The sequence below is a fragment of the Odocoileus virginianus genome, chromosome 15, assembly GCF_023699985.2.
Source record: "Odocoileus virginianus isolate 20LAN1187 ecotype Illinois chromosome 15, Ovbor_1.2, whole genome shotgun sequence".
Taxonomy (NCBI): domain Eukaryota; kingdom Metazoa; phylum Chordata; class Mammalia; order Artiodactyla; family Cervidae; genus Odocoileus; species Odocoileus virginianus.
Genome location: NC_069688.1, coordinates 14,174,712 through 14,198,375, shown reverse-complemented (window position 1 = coordinate 14,198,375; position 23,664 = coordinate 14,174,712). Strand labels below are relative to the sequence as shown.

Here is a 23,664-nt window from a genome sequence, read left to right as displayed (position 1 = left end):
GTTTCCAATTCCTTCTCCAGAGGATTTTCCTGACCCAGGGATCGAACTCATGTCTCCTTCACTGGCAGATGGATTCTCTACCACTGAGCCGCCAGGGAAGTCCTGGCATTGCCCAACCTCAAAACAACATTCCTCTCTCAAGAATGCCCTGTATTATGCAAAAACTAAGGAGTGCTATATGTATATGTGTACCTGTACACAGAGAGATGGGGGAATCTGGGGCGCTGCAGGGAAAGCTGACACAATGGGGTAAAGGAAATGAAAGTCTTTGAAAGTTTCTGTCCCCAGTGCCTGCATCAGTCTTACCTTCGCCTTCACCTGGGGGCTACAATAGTGAAAGAGCAGGAAAGCATTTGGCAACACAGTGCGGGTGTCATTGGCTCTTAGGGGCTGGGCTTGGGGGTGTGTGGCCACCACCTCTGAGACACATACCTTCCAGGAAAGAATGTGGCAGTGTCTGCAGAGCTGAAGGGTGTCTCCATACTGCTCTTTCCGTGGGTAGCATCGCACAAGTTTAAAATACATCTTCTTCCAATCCAGCTGTCCTTTGTCGGACAAGATTAATCGCTTGCGGATCTAAGTATCAAACACATAAAAGTTGTTCTGAAAAGTTCTGCTCCTGCCTTCTTTCCCCACCTTTTTCATCTATACCCTGATGATAGCCAGGGAAAAAGTAGCAGAGATATAAAAATGTAGCTTCTGATCTCTACCCAGTGAAAGAAACAATAGCTTTTAACCAGTCTTTAAAAGAAACAGGTGGTTGGTGACATCTTCTGGTGTTGAAAGTTTAGGTGATCTCCATAAACAACTTCAATCTTTTCACTGCTACAGACTTGAGTGATTATTTCCAGGGAGATGCAGTGACTGTTTGGCACAGTGGCTCTATTTTATATCTAAATATTAGTGGCTTCGTGAACAGATTCTGTTGAACTCACACTTCTATATAAAGAAGTTGGGGGAAAAAAAAATCTGAGGCAGTGTGTGGAGGGGAAAAAGGCCTAGAGCTGGTGTCCGAAGACCCAAGTTCAAATCCAAGGCCATTTTCCTCACCTGGAGAGCATGCCACTAATTTGGATATGTCATTTAGCCACTGTGGCCTCAGTCCCTCCTGTTTAAAGTGGGCATAATGTGCTCAGTCGCTCAATCGTGTCCGACTCACTGCAACCCTATGGACTTGCACCCCACCAGGTTCCTCTGTCTGTGGGGTTTCCCAGGTGAGAATACTGGAGTGGGGTTGCCATTTCCAACTCCGGGGCTACCTTTCCCTGGGTTATCAGCATAAAATGAAATAACATCAGGAAAATCCTTTAGCTGTAAAATGTCATAAAAATGTAAGTTACTTTGTTATAGAAAAGAAGGGCTGTTGCTAATTTTATGAATTGTTTTCAGAGCAAGTTGTAAAATGAGAATGGGTTAAAATATAAGGGTTTTTTTTTTTCCTTCTTGAATCACATAAAAGAAATCTCACAAATATTATTTAGAAACTCCTCGGACTGCTTTTTAGCCAAACTAGGGAGCCTCCCAGGGTGGGTTTGAGAAAGATGCCAAGGAAGCTTGGCAGAGTGGCAGGCAGAGTGGGAGAGAAGGAAGGAACAGCCGTGGGGCCACACCGACCTGCCTCTCGGAGAAGTGGTACTGGCAGAGCTTCTTCCATAAGAGCCGGTCCTCGCTGAGCACGTGCAGGCCAGGGGCCACCTGGCCCAGGCTGACCAGGTCTCGCCCGTCGCTCAGCCTCTGCATGATATTCAGTTGTAAGCACAAAGGCAGGTCTGTGAAGGTGAGGCCTTTGAAGGCAGGCTGCGGGGAGAAGGACGGTGTTAAGTTGCAGGACAGAGAGCAGTTAGGCACCAGGCAACACCCTCCAAGGATGCAGCTGTCCCCTTGTCCTCCAGCCTCAAGCTGGTTTACTGATCAGAGCAGCCATTCTCCCTGCCCTGAGTACAAGATAGGACCCATGACCGCGACGCACAAAGATCAGCCTGGAGCAGCTCCGGCCAATGGGGCCAGAGAAATTTTCCTAAGTTGCACAAAACTTGATGCTTAAAAAAAAAAAAAAGGAAATGTAGTTGACATACACTATCCTGTTAGTCTCAGGTGTACTGCATAGTGATTTGATATTTGCATATGTTATGAAATGATCATCCAGTAAGTCTAGTAACCATGTGTGCCCATATAAAGCTATTACAATATGATTGACCATATTCCTTATATTGTATATTACAGCCCCAGTGGCTCATTTGTTTTATAACTGGAGGTTTGTACCTCTTAGTTTCCTTCACTGATTTACACTTTTACTGTGAAGTGCTAAATTGCTTCAGTTGTATCTACCTCTTTGAAACTCTAAGGACTGTAGCTCACCAGGCTCTTCTGTCCATGAGATTCTCAAGGCAAGAATACTGGAGTGGGTTGCCATACCCTTCTCCAGGGATGGAACCTGAATCTCTAATGCCTCCTGCTTTGGCAGGTGGGTTCTTTACCACGAGCACCAAGCGGAAAGATTCTATCAGCGTGAGTTGGATTCCTGCGCTTCACTCAATTACAACAGTCCTGAAGGACTCACTGCCCTGGCAGGGCACCCCCAACGTCAGCTCTCATGGCCTGCCTCCTTGTGACCACCGATCCCCCAAAACAGGCTTTCTCACTGGTCCCCAAACACTGCCCAGAAGGCTGTCACTCTGTCCAGGCCTCTGCTCATGTACAAGTGACTCTTCTCAGATCAAGTTCAAACTCGTGCATGCTAAGTTGCTTCAGTCGTGTCCAATTCTTTGCAACCCTGTAGACTGTAGCCCACTAGGCTCCTCTGTTCATGGGGATTCTCCAGGCAAGAATACTGCAGGGGGTTGCCATGCCCTCCTCCTCCAGGGGATCTTCCTGACCCAGGGATCAAACCTGCCTCTCTTAAGTCTACCTGCATTGGCAGATTTTTTTTGTTTTGTTTTGTTTTAACCAGTAGCGCCACCTGGGGAGCCCCTGTTCAAACTCACCTCCTCTGAAAACTGCTTTTGTGTCTCCCTCAAGTCTTAGGCACTGCATCTTCCTAGAATTCCTATGATCTCTTTCAGATACCATTGTCTTTTTTGGCTGCACCAAGGGGCATGCAGGATCTTAGTTTCCTGACCAAGGATTGAACCCTAGCCCCCTCCACTGGGAATGTGGAGTCTTACCCACTGGAATACCAAGGAAATCCCCTCTGTTAGAACCCATCTCCAAAAGAAAGCTTAATGGGACATTCCTGCTAGGATATAAGCTCCACAGAGGCAGAAATTTATGTGGTTTTTCATTGCTATGTCTAGAAGAGTCTAGAAGTGTGCTAGGATATAGTAGGCACTCAATAAATATTTGTGGAATAATGAAAATAAAGTAATAATTAAACAGGTAAAAACAACCACAGTAGAAAGACTCTGTACTAGTGTGTGTGTGTACACATGTATGCACACTTTGGGAAGGGCTGGTCAAGAATCTTTCAGCCTAAAGATCCATCCGTTCAGGCATCTCTGTTGAACCTTAGGCTCCGTGGAACATTTTGAAAACTACTGATCTGTGGAGAACACATTGGCAATTAATCATGAGCTCCTCCAGAAGCTTCTTCTATTATATCCTTGCATTTATAGTTAAGCCCTTTATTGTTTAAATTTGGATGAGCTTATGTTAGCCTATCCAGACCGAGCTCCATGAAGCCAAGGTCTAAGCTTGTAACCCTCGCAGACTAGTCTAGCACAAAAACCCTCTTCTGGTGCTGGAGTTGCTGCAAGGGCAAGAGACCCAGAAACATATGCAAATCATTGGAGAACAAAGGTTAAATGCCACCAAGGAGACAAGTGCTATGGGAACCATCTGTACAGAAGGTCCTCAGTAGTGCTTGTTGCTATTTCTTGAACAGCAACTAGCTTCTGCCATCTGGATAAGAAGTCAGCACAAGTCGCTTGAGACTAAGACCGTGGTTCTTTGTCCTTCCCATGCAAGTCCTGCGTGAGCTCTTGAACTTGAACTAGTGACATTTTTAGCTCAGTGTTCTATCACCTCTGGAGGTCACAAGAAGGAAAAAAAAAAAAAAACAACACAAACAAACAGGATGAAGAAACCTTTCCTTAGCTCAGGGGAAAATATCCTGGGAATGGGTATTGAGTTCCCCCCCTTGAAATCTTAGCTAACTAAACTCTGTACGAGGCATGTTAAGGCTGGACCACACAAGATTCCAGGGGGATACACAGTGTCAGCAATTACCCCCTCCCATGCCCTGCCGTGTCTTTGCAAAGCAGGACAGGCGTGGAGAGGGAAGGTGGGCAGTCACAGGGTGCCCTGGGACGTTGGATGATGGAGAAGAACAGGAGGTGGCGTCGGAGGAACATGGGGTGGAGCAGTAGCAGATCGAGATCCCATGGGAAATCTGGGTCTCAAATTCTGTACGTCTGGTAAAGAAACTGCCTGCAATGCAGGAGACACAGGTTCGATCCCTGGGTGGGGAAGATCCCCTGGAGAAGGGAATGGCAACCCACTCCATGGCCTGAATTCCATGGACAGAGGAACCTGGCAAGCTATAGTCCATGGGGTTGCGAAGGGTCAGACACGACTGGGCGACTAACACTTCCTTTCATACTTCCTTCGTGTCCAAAATGAGCAGGCTTAGAAGTCTCTGAGGATCCCCTCCAGCTCCAACCATCTCAGACTTGGAGTGGTATCAGCCTCCTAACCCATCAGAAGTGTCTCTGACTTGACAATTTATATTGTTCAGGCTGCTGGGCTGAACTTTCAATTGTTTGCAGAATTCAGGATTTTGCTGGACTGCAGAAGGTCCTAGACCTATTTGTCATTTATCATCTGCGGCTGATCATATGAGCCAATAAAACTGCCATGAGATTTTCTTTTTGTTTCCAGCACTTCAAAGCATCTACTTTTTTGGTTAAAACTCCCAGGCCAATTATTACATGAACTCCTATTAAAGTCCACTTGGCAAATTCACTCTCAAATTTTCAAACCTGAACTTTTCCAAAATCCTTGCCCAGACCCCATGCTGAGCCTTTACTCCTGATAAATGATTAACTGCTTGCGTACCTTCTTCTATTTGAATATAAACATATTAAATAAAAAGAAGTCACTCTTGCTCCCCCTATCAAGTGTTTGGCTAAAAATCCTTTTATATTCACCCTGCCTTCCCTGCCCTCCAACGCTTCCAAACTCTGCCTTGCTCACAGCACACTGTGATTCTGTGTGATTCCCCCCACCAACCCCCTACCCACCACAAGCCAGTTCTCTTCGTTTTTCTCCCTTTTATTATTTACTATATTAATTATTTTGCCAATAAAAATTGGCTCCATAGAATGAGATAGGAAATTCTGAAAGAAAACAAGATTATGTGCTGGGGAGATACTGATAGAACTTTGGCAAACAGAAAACGACTGTAAATGTCACCTTAACATTTTCATGTAATAACATACTTCTCTTTGGTCCAAACTGTTAAAAAGTTTTAAAATACAGTCCACACTGAAGTAATTAAATCCCTTGGGTTTCCCTGGTGGCTCAGATGGTAAAGAATCTGCCTGCAACGCAGGAGACCTCGGGTTTGATCCCTGGGTCAGGAAGATCCTCTGGAGAAGGTAATGGCAACCCACTCCAGTATTCTTGCCTGGAGAATCCCATGGACAGAGGAGCCTGGTGGGCTACAGTCCACGGGGTTGCAGAGTCGGACACAGCTGAGTGACTGACTTTTTTTCTGTCCACCCCCACTTTCTCTCTCTCTGTTCATCTTTCTTTCCTCTGGAGACGTGGGCATTTCTGTGAAAAGCACTTCAGAGCTCCGTGGGTTCCCAGCACTGCTGTCAAAATAATGTAGCCGAGAGCCACGGAGGGTTGGGAAGGAGGGCATGAGGGAGCAGAGACTGATGGGTATCTTAAGCCTGGGTTCAGTCCATATCCTACTGGTGGGGAGGCCCCGGCCAGATTATTCTTAACCACTCAGTCTGATTTTTCTCATGAGACAATGCCTGGAAGTACTGAGCACAGTGGCCAGTTAATATTAGCTTTTATAATGACCCCTCCTTACAATTAGTTACTAGATGAGTTCATTAATACATTAGAGGACTTTGAAGAGTGCCACCAAGTGAGCCCCTCATAACAGTAATAACAGCTGATGCGTTTACAGTACTACATGTCAGGCTCCGCTCTAAGTGCTTTCTATATACTAACTTTTTAACTCTCATACCAGGGCTATGAGATAGGCATGATTGCTCCTATTTCCCAAACGAGAAAAGCGAGGCACAGAGATGTTCAATACCTATTCCCTACCTATCCTGCAGTTAGTAAATTTCCATCCTCATCTGTAATACAGGGCAGTATTTTGCAACTGTATTCCTCTGAACACTGAGCAAGTTCTTTAGGTAGGTGTAGGGAGGAGAGTTGCCTTCAATCATTCATTCATTCAATTAATGTCTACTGACTGCCACCTGCTTTGGTCCAGGGACAGGAAACAGAGCAGGGAACTAGATGGTACTGTCCTTTCTTTGTGGCATTTACAAGCCAGTGGATGAGACAGGAAGGTGAATATATGTATGAAATAATCTCAGTTCATAAAAGCGGCTCAGTAAGATGACAGAGGCTTCAACAGACTGGATGGTCAGAAGCAGCAGCTATCCTCAAAGCCCTGAGGTAGGACCAAGCTGAGAATAGCTTGGGCTGGCTGGGGTGCCATGAGCAGAGGGGAGAGTCAGATGAATTTCAGGGTCTGATCCATCCTGTGTGAGATTTCATTGGATTTAAAAGGTTTGCAAAAAGCTGAATCACTGAATACATAGTTGGAAGAAAGCTGGATTGAAAAAATTTTGGAAACCACTGATGCTAAAAAGCTTTGCCATTTTAGGAATAAGAAGCTCAGGGTTCTGACCTCAGCTCTGGCCTGACTGCTGTGTTACTTGGGAAAGTCACTGGGCTTCTCTGATCCCTCCTTGCCCCTCACTCCATGAAGGGTAATAACAACTACAATGGGTACCTCCCAAGAGAGTCTGTAGATCAACTAAGGAGGGCTTTGGGGAGAGTAGACGCATGAAATTGGGCAGATGTGGCCAAGGGAGGGGGTGGCTCCTGTAAGGGAAACAGAGAGAACAGAGACAAGTTCTGGGCAAGTGGGACCATCTAAATGGGTGTTCCAAGTTATTGGAGGGAAGATGCCCTTGAGACTAATGGGATTTGCTCATTTATATCATTGATTAGGTATCTGGTATCTATGCAGTGTGTGTATGTGTGTGTGTGTAGTGTAGCCTACATAATTCTAAGGAAGTCAGAGAACTCTGAGGTTTCTAATTATTCCCTCTATTTCTGAGTTTAAAAAAAACCAAGGCACAGAGAGGTTATTAACTGTAAAGTCAAGGACACTGCATTTTGCAAGCTTCATATAGTGAAACACTTAAAAGAGGTCAAAGAAGTTTTTTTTTTTTTTTAAATGTTTTATTCTCAAGAGACAAGGCAGACCCTAACTTTATCAGCCTGGGTCCCGGAACCACTTAAAACAGCCGTGGTGAGTGATGAGATAAGTCAGCCAAGTGCCATGTGAGCGGCCTAAGTGTGTGTGTCCATTAGGGAGCCTTGAGAGATTACAACAACATCTTTCTCACATTTTTCGTATGTCTTGGTCCTTCTGCTCACTCTCAAGAGGACAAGTGCTAGGAGGCCAGCTTATGTTTTAAAAGCCAGAAGAAACTACTGGTAGTAGTTTAGCTGGAAATGTGGGGGGTTTTGGTTTATTTGTTTGCCTTGAGTGAGACTTGCCCATCTCTTTCCCCACCTGTATGTTTACAGTCTTTACTCAAAGGCTTCCTTTCCTTCCAGTTAATAACTGGAACTAGAGTTTTAAAAGGCTGGTAGCACCAGTTCTCCAAGCCACCACCATCATGGCACCTTTGCAATCCAGGCAGCATCTTAAAGCTATAAATGAACTTGTACTTTAAGAGGAAATGGGCGAAATCTCCAGATCCCACTGAAGATTTCACTGGTATAGCCTACATCTGACCCAAAGGTCAAGTTCCAGTTTTTCCCACCTTTCCATTGGTTGTCATCCTCCGTGTGCTTTGATCCTGCTCTGCCAAGTTCTTCCCACCCTCCCTTTATCAGAAAGCCCCCAGCCCACCCTCAGCACCCAAGAGACAACATCCGAGCAGAGCTGTCTAGACTCTTCCATCATTGGAGTGGGTTTAAAGTCCTATTGAGGCTGCCCAGCATCTTGGCAGATGAACTGACTGCAGAGGGGTTGTTCCTGCTGGGAGGAAGCTGGGGGGTCCCCGCTTACCCTGGTGATTTGGATGTTATTCAGCTGCTGCTGCCAGTGCAGGATCGTCTCCATCCGATACACCCACATGTTGATGTTCCCCACCAGCACAGACTTGCCGACTCTTTGGACCAGTGTACATAAGGACGTGTACAGCGTCTGCAGGAGTTCCCTTATTAGTCTAATGTTTTGCTGGTCTTCAAGGACTTGAGTGGGGGAAGAAAAACAGTAGGAAGAGTTTATGAGGCTAGAACACTCCATAATTTTACAAGTGGTCCTTTCTTCTGTTCTACTGTGCTTGTGTTAACCCAGGTACAGCCACGGGGGATATGGTCTTCTTTCTCACTGGTGTCTATTCTATACTTGGCTAAGCTTCTGCACTCGAGGGTATGGGATAGAGTTTCCATTATCTGGGTCCCTCTTTGTTCTCTTCTCTCCGTTTTCTACAAAGACTGTTTCTCTTTTCATTGGTCCCGCCAGCACCACAGGCTCACCTGATCTGAAAGCAGTGTCTCTTGCCCAGCAGTGATGTGTCTTTCAGATGATCAGTGGTAGAAGCACGGGTCTGGGGGTCAGGAACTTGGATTCATACCCAGTCTGGCTGCCTCTTTGTGTGATTGTGAATAAATCACTCTTTCTCTCATGTATACAATGAGTCAGTTGAGCCAGAGATGTCAAGTTCTTTCTAGCTCAGAGAGTCTGTGAATCTATCCTGCCTTGCACCCTGCTCACTTTTCTAGGAATGTGGAATCTAGAAGTTTGGTAGCCAAAGTTGGGACATGTGCCTCCACTGAGAAGCCTGAGAGGGAGAGAGCAGGACAAATGGATGATTCCAATACAAGGACAAGATGGTGATCGTCTCACCCTTTGTCTTGAGCATGGATGGCCCTCCTTTCTCAACTGGAATCTGGCACCCATGAAATGCATCTGGAGTCATTTATTTCCATCCATTCACATTCCCTTAATTCAGTGACATGTCCACTGCATTGGAAAATCCATCTGCCCAGCCCCAGGCCTATTAAAAGGGGTGAGAGAGTGGGAAAGAGCTCACCTTTCAGTACCACTTTTTCCAAAATGTTCATGAAGTTCTTCTGGGCAATGCCACTCAGGGATGTGAGCTGTGACTTCGCTATCAGTTCCAACAGCTGTGGATAAAAATAGAAGTTGCCAGGCTTAGACTACAGAGATGTTTTTCTCCTCTAATCTTCACTTTTGAGTCACGTGACACGTAGACACGGATTGACGGGGAGAGATAAATGGCAGACAGGGCCACAGTGCAATAAAAAGCAGATGCTCCGAGTAAAAGACAAATGGGGGTAATTCAAAACCTCGGCATCAGGCTGAATATTTAATTGCTTTTTTTCTTTTAAATATAAAGAGCTTGGCTTCAGTCAGGGCTAATTCATTCTACTTGTCCTACTTCAACAAGCGAAGCTGAAGTTCTCCAAGGGGAACAAAACCTCCCATGACCTGTGATGTTGGAGTTCTATATAATCACTCCCAGAGGGAGTACTTCTACCCTGACTTGAACGTCTCCCCGTTGGCTGGGACTGCTCTCGAGGCACCTAAATGCTCAAGTTCAGCAGTGATGTGCACTTTTCAAGGAAGTGGCAATTCTTATCCAGATATCTGCTGCTTATGCAGTGCTCAATAAACATGTCCACTAATTAGAATCTTTCATCACACTTAACTCTTTGTAGAAAGATGCCAATGCGTAACTGAATCCCTTGGTGTCCACCTGAAACGATCACAACATTGTTAATTGGTTATGTGCGTGCGTGCGAAGTTGCTTCAGTCGTGTCTGACTCTTTGGTGACTCTATGGACCGTAGCCCAGCAGGCTCCTCTGTTGATGGGATTCTCTGGGCAGGAATACCTGAGTGGGTTGTCATGCCCTTTTCCAGGGGATCTTCCCGACCCAGGGATTAAACACGCATCTCCTACGGCTCTTGCACTGCAAGCGGATTCTTTACCACTGAGCCACAGGGGAAGCCCCCTAATTGGCTATACTCCAATATAAGATAAAAAAACAATATATGACATAGTCAAGTTCTAATAAAAACTTGTAGAGTGACCAAAAGAAAGAAGCTAATAACAGGAAGAGAGACCTTCAGGGATGTATGGTGTATATATATCTTTCTACCTAGAAGTTAGGATCCTTGTAGTTCTTAGAATTATGTGCAAGTCTTGCTTTGACCACTTATTAGCTCTGTGACTCTGAGCAACTTCCTGAGTTTCTTGGTGCCCCAAGTTTTTTTCATCTGTACTTGTAATACTTAGAGTCTTCAAGATTGGTGTGAGTGTTAAATGAGGAAACACACATAAAGCCCTTAGCAGAGCACTTGGCATAAATTAGGTAGAAAATAGAGGTTGGTTGGTATATTGTGGGAGTATGGTCCATTCCCACCACCCATGTTATCACTAAACAAAAAGAAATAAAGATAATAATTTAAGTTGGTGCACCCTTAGCATAATCATTCTTTCCCTCAAAAGCAAAATTCTTACAGATATGGCAAGATTTTTTTTTTTAACTCAAAAATTTTGTCATTGAAAAAATGAAAATTTAGACTGAAATGGGATTTTAGAGATCATACAGTTCAACCCAGTTAACAAATGAGCAAAATGAGGCTCAAGAGACTAAACTTCACCAACTACACCACAAAGAGTGAAATGGATCAGCAGGATCTTCTTAACACACTTCATGCTTTCACAGTTATTGAACAAAAGAGTCAATATAAAGGGAAAGTAATTAATTGCACCCGGAACCCCACCAGGCAAAGGAAAACTGACCAGTCTCACAGCCAGTCAATTAGATTTAGAGAACCAAGACTCCCCTTTATGTTAAAGCTTGAGTCTCTGCTCCTAGGAAACTTTCCAAAGAAGTTTCATCTCCTAGGCCAGGCCCCAGCCCAACTTCACTTCAGGTCAGTAAACACCAAGTACGACACTGTGCTGGGTGCTGGAATCCAGGCTGAGGGAACTAGCAAAGTGACATTTAAAAACTGGGCTGTAGAGAAGAACTGAAACTTTTGGATCAAAGCCCCAGGCAATTCAAAGAACCTCTGCTTCCAAGGCATTTGTTTAAAAATTTTGTCCCCATGAAGCTCCTTAGGAGCCAGTCGACCATGCACAGACTTTTAATTTCCTGAAAATAATTTTGCTCGAAGTTAAAAATATACTTGGGCCACCTGATGCTAAGAGCCAAATCATCGGAAAAGATCTTGATCCTGGGAAAGACTGAAGGCAAAAGGAGAAGAGGGCGGCAGAAGATGAGATGGTTGGACGGCATCACCTACTCAATGGACATGAACTTGGGTGAACTCCAGGAGGTGGTGAGGAACAGGGAGGCCTGGTGCGCTGTAGTCCATGGGGTCATAAAGAGCAGACACGACTCAGTGACTGAACAATAACAAGACCCCCCAGTCCTTCCCTGCCTGGCTTGGGTTTCTCTCACACTTGCCGGGAGACATGCCATCTTTGGCTTGGGGGAGGAGGATGAAGAAAGGCTGGTTTGCTAAGATCAGTACTGGGGATCCAAGGCTGGATGTCAGGAAATGACCAAATGCCCATGAGGAGGGGAAAGAAGTGAACACAGCAGCAGAGGCTGCGTCCTCGGGGCGGTGACCAGACTGGATGTCCTCTGTGCGTCCAGTTCAGCTCTGTCACCAACCGACACGTGAGTCAAGAGAGGAGCAAAAAATGGCACAAAGGGACTGGCCAAAACTTCCATTTATCTCCCTGACCAACAACAAGACTCAGAAGGCCAAGACCACGGTCTATTAATACCCTGAGCCTCACATGACCAGCACAAAGCAAGATGAAAGCAAACAACAGTCTTGAGGCGGCTCTGGGAAGGGCAGTCGGCTGTGTGCCATGACTCATCACGGGGTGGGAGGTGGGGCGGGGGGCGGGTGAGAGGAGGGTAGGCAGAACTCTGCCTGAAATCCATCCAAAAGCCCCACTCCATGTGACTGCCATCTCACCAGGGCGTCAGCTTCAGTCTTGTCTAAAACTGCACCAACCCCAAGAACACAAAAATTCTCAAGGCTATGACTGTGCATTTGAAGGGGAACAAGAGAAACCCTTTGACTAAGGAAGAGCAGCAAGATAGAGCAGCAAAAATCAGTCAATTGGCAGAAGAATAACATGTCAGCCGCCCTCTGTTTGTCCCTGTGTCAAAAGAAAGTCCTTCTTTTCACTGCCAGGCAGCCTCGGGGTCATGAGAGAGCCCTGGAATAGGAGGAGACCGGATGCTCTAGCTGGGTGACCTTTGCATCTGTCAATCACTTAGCAAGTGTTTTCTGCATGTCAGTTCTGTTCTAGTGTTGTGGTAGGTGACGTGGATTAAGACACACGATCCCTAGACTCAGGGGGTTTACCGTCTAATCTGTGATGTAAGTCATTTTACCTCCCAGAACCTCAGTTTTTTCATTTCCGAAGTGGACAAAAAAAAAAAAAAAAAATGACTACCTGGGACTTCCCTGGTGGCCCAGCGGTTAAGAATCTGCTTGCCAATGCAGGGGATACTGGTTCGACCCCTGGTTTGGGAAGATCCCACATGCCTCAGAGCAACTAAGCCCGTGCACTACAGCTACTGAAGCCTGGAAGCCTAGAGCCTGTGCTCTGCAGCAAGAGAAGCTGCTGCAACGAGAAGCCTGCACGCTGCAACTAGAGAATAGCCCAGCTTTCCACGACTAGAGAAAGCTTGCATGCGCAACCAAAAATAAATAAATAACTTAAAAAAAAAAAGACTACCTACTTCACAGGGCTGTAATGAGAATTAAATGAGATCAGTATATAGAAACCAAATACAGGGCATCATTACAATAAGGTACTATTTCTTTCCCTTCCAAATCCCAGTCTTTTAGTGAAGTTTAAAGTTGATATTGAGACAAGTGCTTGGGCCTGGTGCACTGGGAAGACCCAGAGGGATCGGGTGGAGAGGGAGGTGGGAGGGGGGACTGGGATGGGGAATACATGTAAATCCATGGCTAATTCATTTCAATGTATGACAAAAACCACTGCAATGATGTAAAGTAATTAGCCTCCAACTAATAAAAATAAATGGAAAAAAAAATAAAGTTGATATCAAGGGTTACCATTTCCATAAAGTTTTTTCTGTAAAGGGCTAAACAGTAAATACTTTTGCCTTTGAGAGCCATAGGTCTCTGTTGCAACTACTTAACTCAGCAATGGTAGTACCAAGCAGCCCTGGACAGTATGGAAATGAACAAGTGTGGCTGTGTTCCAATAAAACTTTATTTATAAAAAGAGACATGGGGGGCAGATTTCGCTCTTGGGCTACAGTCTGTCAACTTCTGATAGAGTATAGAGTTTGATATATATATTTATCACAGAGCTCAAGAGTGAGGGCTCTAGAGCCAGACTGCCTGCCTCCGTTTCCCTAGCTTTAAAATGTACATGGTAACAACAGTATCTACTTTAGAATTGTTGTGAAGATTAAATGCATCCATAAAGCACCTAGAACAGTGCCTGATACCAAAAATATACTCAATAAATTATTATCATTGGTTTTTATCACAGCACAGAGAATATTACTAGGTAAAATTATTGCCAGGGAAGGCATAGTGAATTAGTAGGGTAAAATACAGCTGGTTTAAAGATCTTTAGAATCGTTGTAATTCAATTTTATATATTGTCAACCAAATGCTTAAATTCTTTCAAATTCTCATATTCCTTTCTGTCATTTTTATTATAGTTCTGATACATTTAATAGCTTCTTGTCTGATGATAAAAGTTAATGTTGATACATTCGATGATTCACATAGTTCCATCTACCATGAAGTCTTATTTTGTTAACACCAACCGGTGGTTGCCAAATGCCAGTGACTGTGCTCAGTACCTTATATGTGTGATCTTATTTCACCTTCAATGGCAACGCAATGAAGTGGGTTCTCCACTAGTCAAAAGGGGATTCTGTGGCCCTGAGAAATTATGCAACTCATCTAAAGACACAATAGCTGTAGCAAGTAGAGAAGCCAGGACTTGGGCCCAGATACGTCTAACAAAGAACATATTTATTTATTTTAATTTTTTGGCTATGCCAGGTGCCATGTGGGATCTTAGTTCTCTGACCAGGGACTGAACCTGTGCCTCTTGCAGTGGAAGTGCTGAGTCTTAACCACTGGATCACCAGGGAAGTCCCGAGAACAGGTTTTTCTGATAGTTTAAGGACTTTGGTTTCTCAAGGCTAATCAAATTTGCATCTAGGGCCAAACTTAAAAACAGTAGTAATATCATGTATTGCTATGTTCTAGGAAACAGGATCTGAAAACCTTATATCAATATTACCCTGTGATAGGTAATCAGCTTGTAACATTAAGAAAGAAATAATATCCAGAAAGTGTTAATAACATGTTTGTGTGTGTGTGTGTTAGTTGCTGTCACGTCCAACTCTTTGTGACCCCATGGTCAGTAGCCTGCCAGGCTCCTCTACCCATGGGATTCTCCAGGCAAGAATACTGGAGTGGGTTGCCACGTCCTTCTCCAAACAACACGTTTGTGTGTGTGTTAGTTGTTCAGTCGTGATGAGGCAATGTGTGTGTGTGTGAAAGTCGCTCAGTTGTGTCAGACTCTTTGTGATCCCATGGACTATAGAGTCCCTGGAATTCTCCAGGCAAGAATACTGGAGTGGGTAGCCTTTCCCTTCTCCAGGGGATCTTCCCAACCCAGGGATTGAACCCAGGTCTCCCACATTGCTGGCAGATTCTTTACCAGCTGAGCCACAAGGGAAGTCCAAGAATACTGGAGTGGGTAGCCTATCCCTTCCCCGGTGGATCTTCCCAACCCAGGAATCAAACATGCAGGGTCTCCCGCATTGCAGGTGGATTCTTTACCAACTGAGCTATCAGGGAAGCCAATAGCTTTAGGTAAATCACATTGGTCTACTTTCCACATCAGTATAATTCTACAGATCCAGAACCAGTATTGTATGAACTAGTAGCAAGGAGGACAGAACTGATTACTTGTGTCAAGGGAGCTGTGTGCCTAGGGGTGTAGAGCTGTATCTAGCAATTTATCAAGATGACTTAGCCAGCTGGATTCTTTGCCTCTGGCCACAAGAGAAAAAGCAGAGGAAAACGGACTATTTGCAAATGGCTGTTTGTTTTCTGCTGGGCAAATTTTAGTCCAGGTGCCAGTAATTTGTGGCTGTGTTTAAAGAGAGGTGGGGGCGGGGTGGGGGTGAGAAGAGGGTTCTAATTCCAGGCTATCATTACCGCGGGGCCGCCTGGGGATCCAGGAGGACCCTCAGTGACTAGCTGTGCTGTAACAGGACCGGTTCTGGGCTCCCGGAGGAAGGGCTGGTGGTCACCGCATGCCGAAACCACATCCTGCCCTTCGGCTTTGACTCATGCCAGTCTTAGACACACGGAGAAGAAAAATCTAGTTGCCAGCAACATCCTACAGCCAATCTCGGAATGGATGCCAACCACAGCTTGCAGGGGTGTGTGGAAGATGAATGGGCAGAAAAAGACTGCCCTCATATCTCACTTTGCTGCACAGAAAAGAGGTTTCTATCATCTCTTCCATTTGGTTCATCATAGCATTCAGACTTTTTTTTTTTTTCAAGAATTCAGACTTTTAAAAATAAATTTGCTCAAGTCACCTCTCTGCTCGAAACCCTCAAATGCCTTCCCTTGGCCCTTAGAAAAAAATTCAGCCGCCTGACCACGACTGGCTAGGTCCTCCTGACCTGGTCTTCACTCCCTGTCCAGCCTCATCGCGCCCAGTCCTTCCCCAGCTCACTCCACTCTGGCTCCACAGCCCACCTCTGGTTCCCTGAACCACCTTCGAGCTCATTCCCGCCTCCGGGCAGCTCCATGCAGGTCTCGGTTCCAATGCTGCCTGCTGAGAGCTCAGAGAGTCCTTTCTGGACTCTCCTAGATCTTACTATGGTTTCATTGTTCTTCATCATTCCATTTGTACATGTCTGAAATGATCTTGTTTACTTGCTTGCTGGCTGTCTAGTTGGGATAGAAACCTCAAGGAAGAAAGGGTTGTTTTGTTTACCACTCTACTCCAACCTGCTGGAGAAGCCTCTTGAGAGTCCCTTGGATGGCAAGGAGATCAAATCAGTCAATCCTAAAGAAAATCAACCCTGAATATTCATTGGAAGGACTGATGCTGAAGTTCCAATACTTTGCCACCTGATACGAAGAGCTGACTCATTGGAAAAGACACTGATGCTAGGAAGGATTGAGGGCAAAAGGAGAAGGGGGCAACAGAGGATGAGATGGTTGGATGGCATCACTGACTCAATGGACATGAGTTTGAGCAAATACAGGGAGACAGTGAAGGACAGGGAAGCCTGGCGTGCTGTAGTTCGTTGGGTCGCAAGGAGTTGGACACGACTTAGTGACTGAACAGCAACAACTATGCCAACCTGGCACATGGCAGGCACTCAACTATATACACATATATTTAACACACCTGTCTGTTAGACTCAAGGAGCGGTATAGCTGGAGCGGCCCTGGTCTTGTCGGTCCGAGGTTAGCCATGAAATATGCACACCCAAACATACTTTGTCTTGCATAGAATATTGTTAAAAATGTAATTCATCCCTAAATTCCTCCTTTTCCTATGACAGTAGGCTGTGAGGTTTAAAGGACATGCATGTCTGGTTAGAAAACATGCCAAAGGATTCTCAAACGTAGGAAAAAGCTTTAAGAAACTTGGAGAAGCCCCTGCCAATTCTCCCATGCTCAGTACCCAAGCTGGGTGCCCATAGGAAAATTATGTCTTCTGCCATAAACCTTTGGTTATATCAGGCAGTGCTCTGTGTACTTCCAAGACCCTTATTTATTCAAGGGACAACCTAGATTAGAACCTGGAAAGTTTTGTCCTGACTTTGAGCCTGAACACTGACAGGTTGGAAGAGGGAGCATTTTGGCTACATTAATAATCTCCAGGCATGTCAAGATTGGGTAAATATTATTTGCAAATGAAACATCTCTCTAACTGAGGGCCAAGTTTATACAAATCAATTGTATTCTCAGCCGAGAGCAACTTGCCTCTCTGTCTTCTATCCATCCCAGAAAATTCTGAACTTAGAATGATGCCCTGTTCCCTGTTGCATCGATCTGAGCACCTCTGTCTGCCACAATGAGCCTGCTGAAATCAGGCTCCCTGTCTACTCAGCCTCTTTACCTCCACCCTAGGATTGTACCAGGTTCACTGTCACACTGCCCTTGGCTCCTGGTCCACCATCACTCTCCATTTCTCTTTTTTCTATCTCCAGTGTGGGGCTCATGCCATTTGTCTCTGCAAAGCCTTCTACTGTCTCTCCACCTGGGTAAATCCTGGCCTTCCTTCAAGGAAGGATACTCTCAGGTTCAACATCTTCCAAGAATCTGCCTCCAGTGTTTCTCCATCTCCAAAGTGGGATGGGAAAGAAAATCAGGTAGAAAAATCATAAAAAAGTCAATCTCTATATTTTATTTCATCTTTAATTTCTATTTTCATATATTTTCTAATGCCTAATTATGACCCTAAAGATGACAATAGTTACAGCAACAATGGATGTACTGGGTACTGTTCAAAGGCATTTCAAGTGATTAAATTCCATTTAATTTTGTAGCAACAGGACAGTGGTTACCATTATTAGCACCTTTTAGAGGCATATGGGGCTTCCCAGGTGGCTCAGTGAATAAAGAATCCACCTGCAATGAAGGAGATGCAGGAGACATGGGTTCACTCCCTGGGTTGGGAAAATCCCCTGCAGGAAGGCATGGAAATCCACTCCAGTATTCTTGCCAGGAGAATCCCTTGAACAGAAGAGCCTGGTGGGCTATAGTCCATAGGGGAGCAAAGAATTGGACATGACTGAAGCAACTGAGCATGCATACATGCATATGTATACGATTTACAAATGAATTTATGAATATATATAAATTGAGAATATGTGCTTAAATTATCAATGTACTGTCAGGTGTCCATGGTCAAAAACACCACTATTCTGGTCTTTAAGCCTTCCTCCATTTTTGGGGGTGCCCCCACTTTGGTGGGTACCCCCTACTTCTGCAAGTACTCTGTTACTTTTGTCATTGTGTGGGCACCCCCACTTCTGTAGGTAGCCCCCTATTTCTGCATGTACCCCTCCAATTCTTTGGTCATACCCTCAAGGTCTGTGAGTGTCCCCCACTTCTGAGGGCACCTAGAAATTGCAGGATCTCCTTGCCTAAATGCTTAGGATGACTGAGAAAGCTAGGAATTCTGAGATGCAGCACTGCTTGGTAAAATCGCCAGCACCCTAATCAGCCAGCATTCACTTTAAGATTAGCTCGGGACCCTCACTGCTAATACCCTACAGTGGATTCTCCCAGTTTGCAACCACTTCTGCCATCATTTTCAAACAGGCTTAGGGCTCCGCTCCTTTGATTTTGTTGTCATTGGGAGGGCTGAGCTCCTTCCTTCCATCCCCGTTTCTCAGTCCCGAAGGAAAAAGATACCACCGGTTTTAAGACCCAGGGGGCAGGACTCGAACTTTAAGCAAAGGAAGGCTGTGCACCACCAGATTAATCCAAGGTCACTTGGGCAGAGGGACCCGGTGCAGGGCCCAGCTGCCCGCACACATCATGACCCACCAGGGGCTTGGCAACAGCATGCCTTTAATTGAAGGCATTGGGTTTAAATTTGAGTCATCATCGTGCCATATTTCAGCCTTTCGTTTGCCAAACCGCCAGTCAACTTAAACTAAAACATGTTTTTGGAAAAAGATTTTTAGGGGGTGGTAAGAAGGCAGTAACTTGCTGGAAACATTCAAATGGACTTAGGGCTGTAATGCAGAAAAAAATAAAAACGTGCATCGGTTTAGGTTGTGGATGTTCTCTGTGGCAGAGGAACAGACAGAGTGTGGTTGCAAACTTTTTGTTTGTCCTTCCCCAACTGTTGCACACAAGGGGCAATTCATTAAGGTCATGTGTGTGTGCAGGCTAAATTGCTAAACTGTCCGACTCTGCATCCCTACAGACCATAGCCTACCAGGCTCCTCTGTCCATGGGATTCTCCAGGCAAGAATACTGGAGTGGGTTGCCATGCCCTCCTCCAGGGGATCTTTCCGACCCAAGGACTGAACCTGCATTTCTTACGTCTCCTGCGTTGGCAGGTGGGTTCTTTACCACTAGCACTACTGCCACCTGGGAATCCCCTCATTACGGTCAGGAAATTGCTATTCAAGTTTCTTCCTGATCTAAAGACAGCTTCTAGAGTTACCAGGTACTTGGCCACATTCTCATGCCATAGAGAGAGCTGGGAGAACCAAAGATCATTCTGGCATTAGAGTGTTAAAGCCCTCTCTTGCACTCATGCCTCAGTGTGTCTTGTTTAAAAACTTATTATGCAAAATATAAGTTGGGCTCCCAAGTGGTTTCTGGGCTGGTTGGCAAACTTGAAAACACACTAGTATCAACTGGGGGATAAACTTAAGTAGCAATGCCAGGGTACCACCTTCAGCTGATGAACTTAAATGCACTAGAGGTGGGCTTCCTAGAGAAAAAAAGCTTCTAATGTGCAACTGTGTGTCTTCCAGAGACTCGCTTTCTCTGTTGGGCTCTCTGTGCCCTGGATGGGTTAGTCAGCACTTGTGTTTTCCTGGTTACGTTCTAACCCCACCACTGGCCCATCTCCTGGAATCTTCACCGGCTCCCCAGGGGAATTTCCGAAATGTGTTGGTCTGGAGGCATGGTGTAAACCCATTTTTTAAAAAGTGACCTTTCATAAGTGGGTAAGTTGCTGCTTTTAGAGATTTTAAATCATCTTTAAAAACCACAGTTAAAATTGTGTTTAAGCCACTGGTGGTATGGAGAGAAGTGGGTAGAGGCAATCAGTGTAGCCTAAAGCCAATTAAACAAAGGTATAAATGTTATATAAAAACCTCTCCAATTTATCGTCAAATTTCTGATTCTAAAAGTTCCACAAAATTTTCATGCTATCTGATAAAACTCATAACACTGAGATAGGAGTGTTGGCCATCTTTTTCATTCCCTCTGCTTGTCTCTTTTATGGAGATTGATAGCCAGTATGAACACGATACATTTTTTTAAATGTACTTTGTCTTTAAAGAGGTTAAACAAATTTGAAGGCTTCAGAGTTGATCTTCTGGTACTGAGGAATCATTGTAGTATTAAGAAACCATTAGGCCAAAGCAGTAAGATGAGGATAAAACACTGGCAAGCTACTTTGCAAAGTTGCTTTAAGGATAAGAAGACTATTTGAGAACAACTTAAGTGTCTTAAGTTCCTTAGAAGAAAACCCTCAAAATGTGGTGCCTATCATTAAAATGTTTTAAGCTCTTTATAAAAATAACATTTCTCAAATTACAGAGGACTCTAACAGTGAAGAGGAAAAAAAGATTATTCTTTCCAAAATAGATATTTTCCCCCTTTCTGAACCTAATAACAGAAAGCATTCAATAGTTTCTTTAACTTCAAGATTAGGAGATTGTGCTCATACTGTTAGACACAAGTTCTTCATGCTGAGTTTTAATCAAGAGGAAAGGGCATTATTCTCCAGGTATTTTTTTTTTAAAGTAGAAAAACATTTTTTAAAAAAAATCAACCAAATTGAAAAGGTCTTTCAGGGAGAATAAACAATAATTTTTTAAACACACAAGAAGATTTAATAGTCAACTAGCCTAAAACTTAAAAAATTAAGTCTGGAAAAGCTTACCAATTATAAAATCTTGTCATTATAATCAAAAATATTAATTGAATTCCCAGAAATAAAATTGCCTTGTGTGATCAATTAGAGTTGATTCTTATAAACAGTAATTTTGATAGGTAGGTAATAACAAATATTAGTAGCTGACTTTGACTAACATATTCTGGTCTGCAGAAAATTTCCATGTATGTTACTGAGTTTCACAGCTACTCTGTGAAGTTAGGTTATTCCAAGTCCTTCTCCCACTTGGGAACGTAAGGGTGAAACAACATGAAAGAGGTGGTGCTGAGCTCTGACCGCAGGCTGTTTTACTTTCAGTCCTTTGCTTATATGGAGCTCCTCCTTGTAGCAGCTAAAGAGTGTGGACTTTAACTGCCGGTTTCAGATTTGGCTATCTTCCCTTATGTAGCTTTGTGACCTTGGACAGGTCATTTGCTTCTCTGTACCTCTCTATTTATGTAAACAGAGAATAAAAGTACCTATACTTTACACAGTTAAAGGAAGGCTAAGAAGTATCAGTGCACATAATTGCTTGAAATAATTTCCACAATTCAACTCCTTGTTCCTTTGCTTTATCTTATTTCTTGTGGAAAGGAGAACAGGTAGAAAGGAGAACCATCTAAAAACTAACCATATGCTGATCAGTTTGGGATCAAGACATCAGATCTGGGAGACTGGAAACTATTCACCTTCTTAGTGGCAAGTTCCAGGTCTTCCTGGACCTCACTCCAACCAGCCTGCACTGGGTTGTGGGCTCCCAGTGTCAGCAGAGTCAGCAGAGTCACACTGAATGACATGAACATCTCATCAGGAAGGTCTCTGATTGTTATCCCTTTTGGCCTGGAATAAGGGCTCATTTGAGCAGACAGACAGACCTGACCATGGGCTCAGCTCGGAGCTTCTAACCTACAAGAGGCCTGGGTTTGTGTGTGAGTGTGGTGCGTGTGTTTTAAAATCAGGTCATCTGGGACAGCGAGGCCTGTATCTGCCCAGATGACAGGTGAACCATCCAGGCCTCAAGGGGGCTTGAATGTCATCACTCTGGCTCAGCCTCTGCAATCATCTGACTCATTGACACAGCACTGAGAGGCACAACAACCCAGGAAAAAGAAAATAAAAACCCGACCGACCAACACCCATAGGGGGAAAACTGCCTCCTACTTCTGATCCTAAAACCCAAACAGCTGCTACCGCCCAGATGGAACCGCTGAGAACAACACACAAGGGAGCTTGGGGGAGAAACAGCCACCGAGCAATTTAAAAGAATCAGTGACTTGAAGGTCATGGTTAGGCTTAACTTATTTTACTACCTTCATCATTAATATTTTGCTAAAGCTCATTAATTTTTTTTTCCCCCACTCAGGGTTTAAAATAGGAAGCAACTGACCCAAGCAGGTAGTTTCAGGCTTGCAGTGAACCTGGGACTGAATATTGTCATCACGTGGTGGTGGAGGGGTGGGAGAAGGGAGTCAGGGAAACAAGGTTCCAACGTGCCTGAACACCCAGCTTTGAGGCTTAAACCAAAAATGTCTTAGGTTCACCCAGAGTCAGCTAAAGTTGGGCAAGGAGGAAGGCCAGTGAGAATGACCAGAGGGGCATAAAATTTTTAAAACAAGCCAAGGTGCTTTACAACTTGTTTTCTGCTAAATTCTCTCTGGCCAATGTTGCTGCCAGGGCCCACGCTGCCCGCCCCGTGGCTCCCGTGAGGGATTATGGTGTCCCTGTCTGGGGGCGCCTATCACAGGGACATCCTAACAGGATCCATACGGGAACCGGAAGTCCATCCAGGGAGGGGGAAGTTGAGGAGGCCATTTTCTGCTTTCCTCAAGTAGCCCAGGGTCCTAAAAAGTTACTTTTATCGGGCAGGGGTGGGGGTGGGGGCTACTTCAAGACAACCTAAAGAGACACTTCAACTTGAGAGTCTGGGTAATCAATGGAGACTTACCCGTACAACGTAGTTAAATCTTCTGGAATCCAGAATGGCAGTTGAGAAGTCCAGCCTGTTGAAAGCTTCCCCCAGAGTGCAGTATCCATGGCGCTGAATGTGAAAACAGGGGGTGCAGAGGTCACGTTCTAGAATGATCTGCCTGGACTCTGCCGACCAGCTGGGTGGCTATCTAAGGTAACCTGCTCCTTTCCTGCACCATGATCAGCTCTTTCTGGGAAACTCCACCCCCTTACCCCTCACCCCCGTGAGCCACAAAGATGGGTGGTTCGCAGGCAGTTGCTTTAGTCAGTGACTGAAGTTGTGACATGTACCCTGTGGACCCTTATCCTCCGCATGCACTTGTTTATTGAGGAAGGGTTGGGAGATAGATATGTGATGTATGTTGATCACGGGAACATACTTCTGGAGGGAGAATTAACCCTGTGTGTGTTAGCTCTGTCTGCCACCCTGCCTCACATCTCTAGGGCTTTTCTCACTGTGATCATCAGAAGTGTTTTTAAGGCTTCATGAAGGAGCCAGAGAAGTTTTGGTCTTTCCCCTGTGAATGCACAAGGCACCGAGGGTGGAAAGCCCTGACTCACAGCCCCAGCTCTACCCCCAGCACCTGGGTGGTCTCGGGTATATCACTGTCCCCCTCACAGGGCCTCAAATCACAGAGGGAACTAGTTCTCCAAGGTCCCTGAAGGGGTAGAAATTCTATCAATCTGGCATGCAAATTGAGATATTACAATGTCGTGTTCTTTTCTGCATCTTGTGTGTGCAGCATCACACCAGGCAGGCACAAA

General features: G+C 44.9%; 1 protein-coding gene and 1 long non-coding RNA gene across 4 annotated transcripts in view; one reads left to right on the top strand and one right to left on the bottom strand.

The window, feature by feature from the left end:
* The window catches only part of FBXO32 (F-box protein 32), a 51,502-nt gene that overhangs the window by 19,283 nt on the left and 8,555 nt on the right, over nt 1-23,664 (bottom strand). For all 3 annotated transcript variants that reach the window (XM_020879036.2, XM_070477051.1, XM_020879037.2), the window contains exons 4-8: nt 22,877-22,969; nt 9,306-9,399; nt 8,276-8,460; nt 1,615-1,797; nt 433-576 (exon numbers count right to left, since the gene is read on the bottom strand). In XM_020879036.2, coding sequence (XP_020734695.1) covers nt 433-576; nt 1,615-1,797; nt 8,276-8,460; nt 9,306-9,399; nt 22,877-22,969 — 699 coding nt within the window. The remainder of the gene's footprint in view (nt 1-432; nt 577-1,614; nt 1,798-8,275; nt 8,461-9,305; nt 9,400-22,876; nt 22,970-23,664) is intronic.
* LOC110128309 (uncharacterized) overlaps nt 23,004-23,664 on the top strand; it is a 66,604-nt gene continuing 65,943 nt past the window's right edge. Inside the window, exon 1 of the long non-coding RNA XR_002311118.2 lies at nt 23,004-23,053. This is a non-coding gene — a long non-coding RNA (uncharacterized lncRNA). The remainder of the gene's footprint in view (nt 23,054-23,664) is intronic.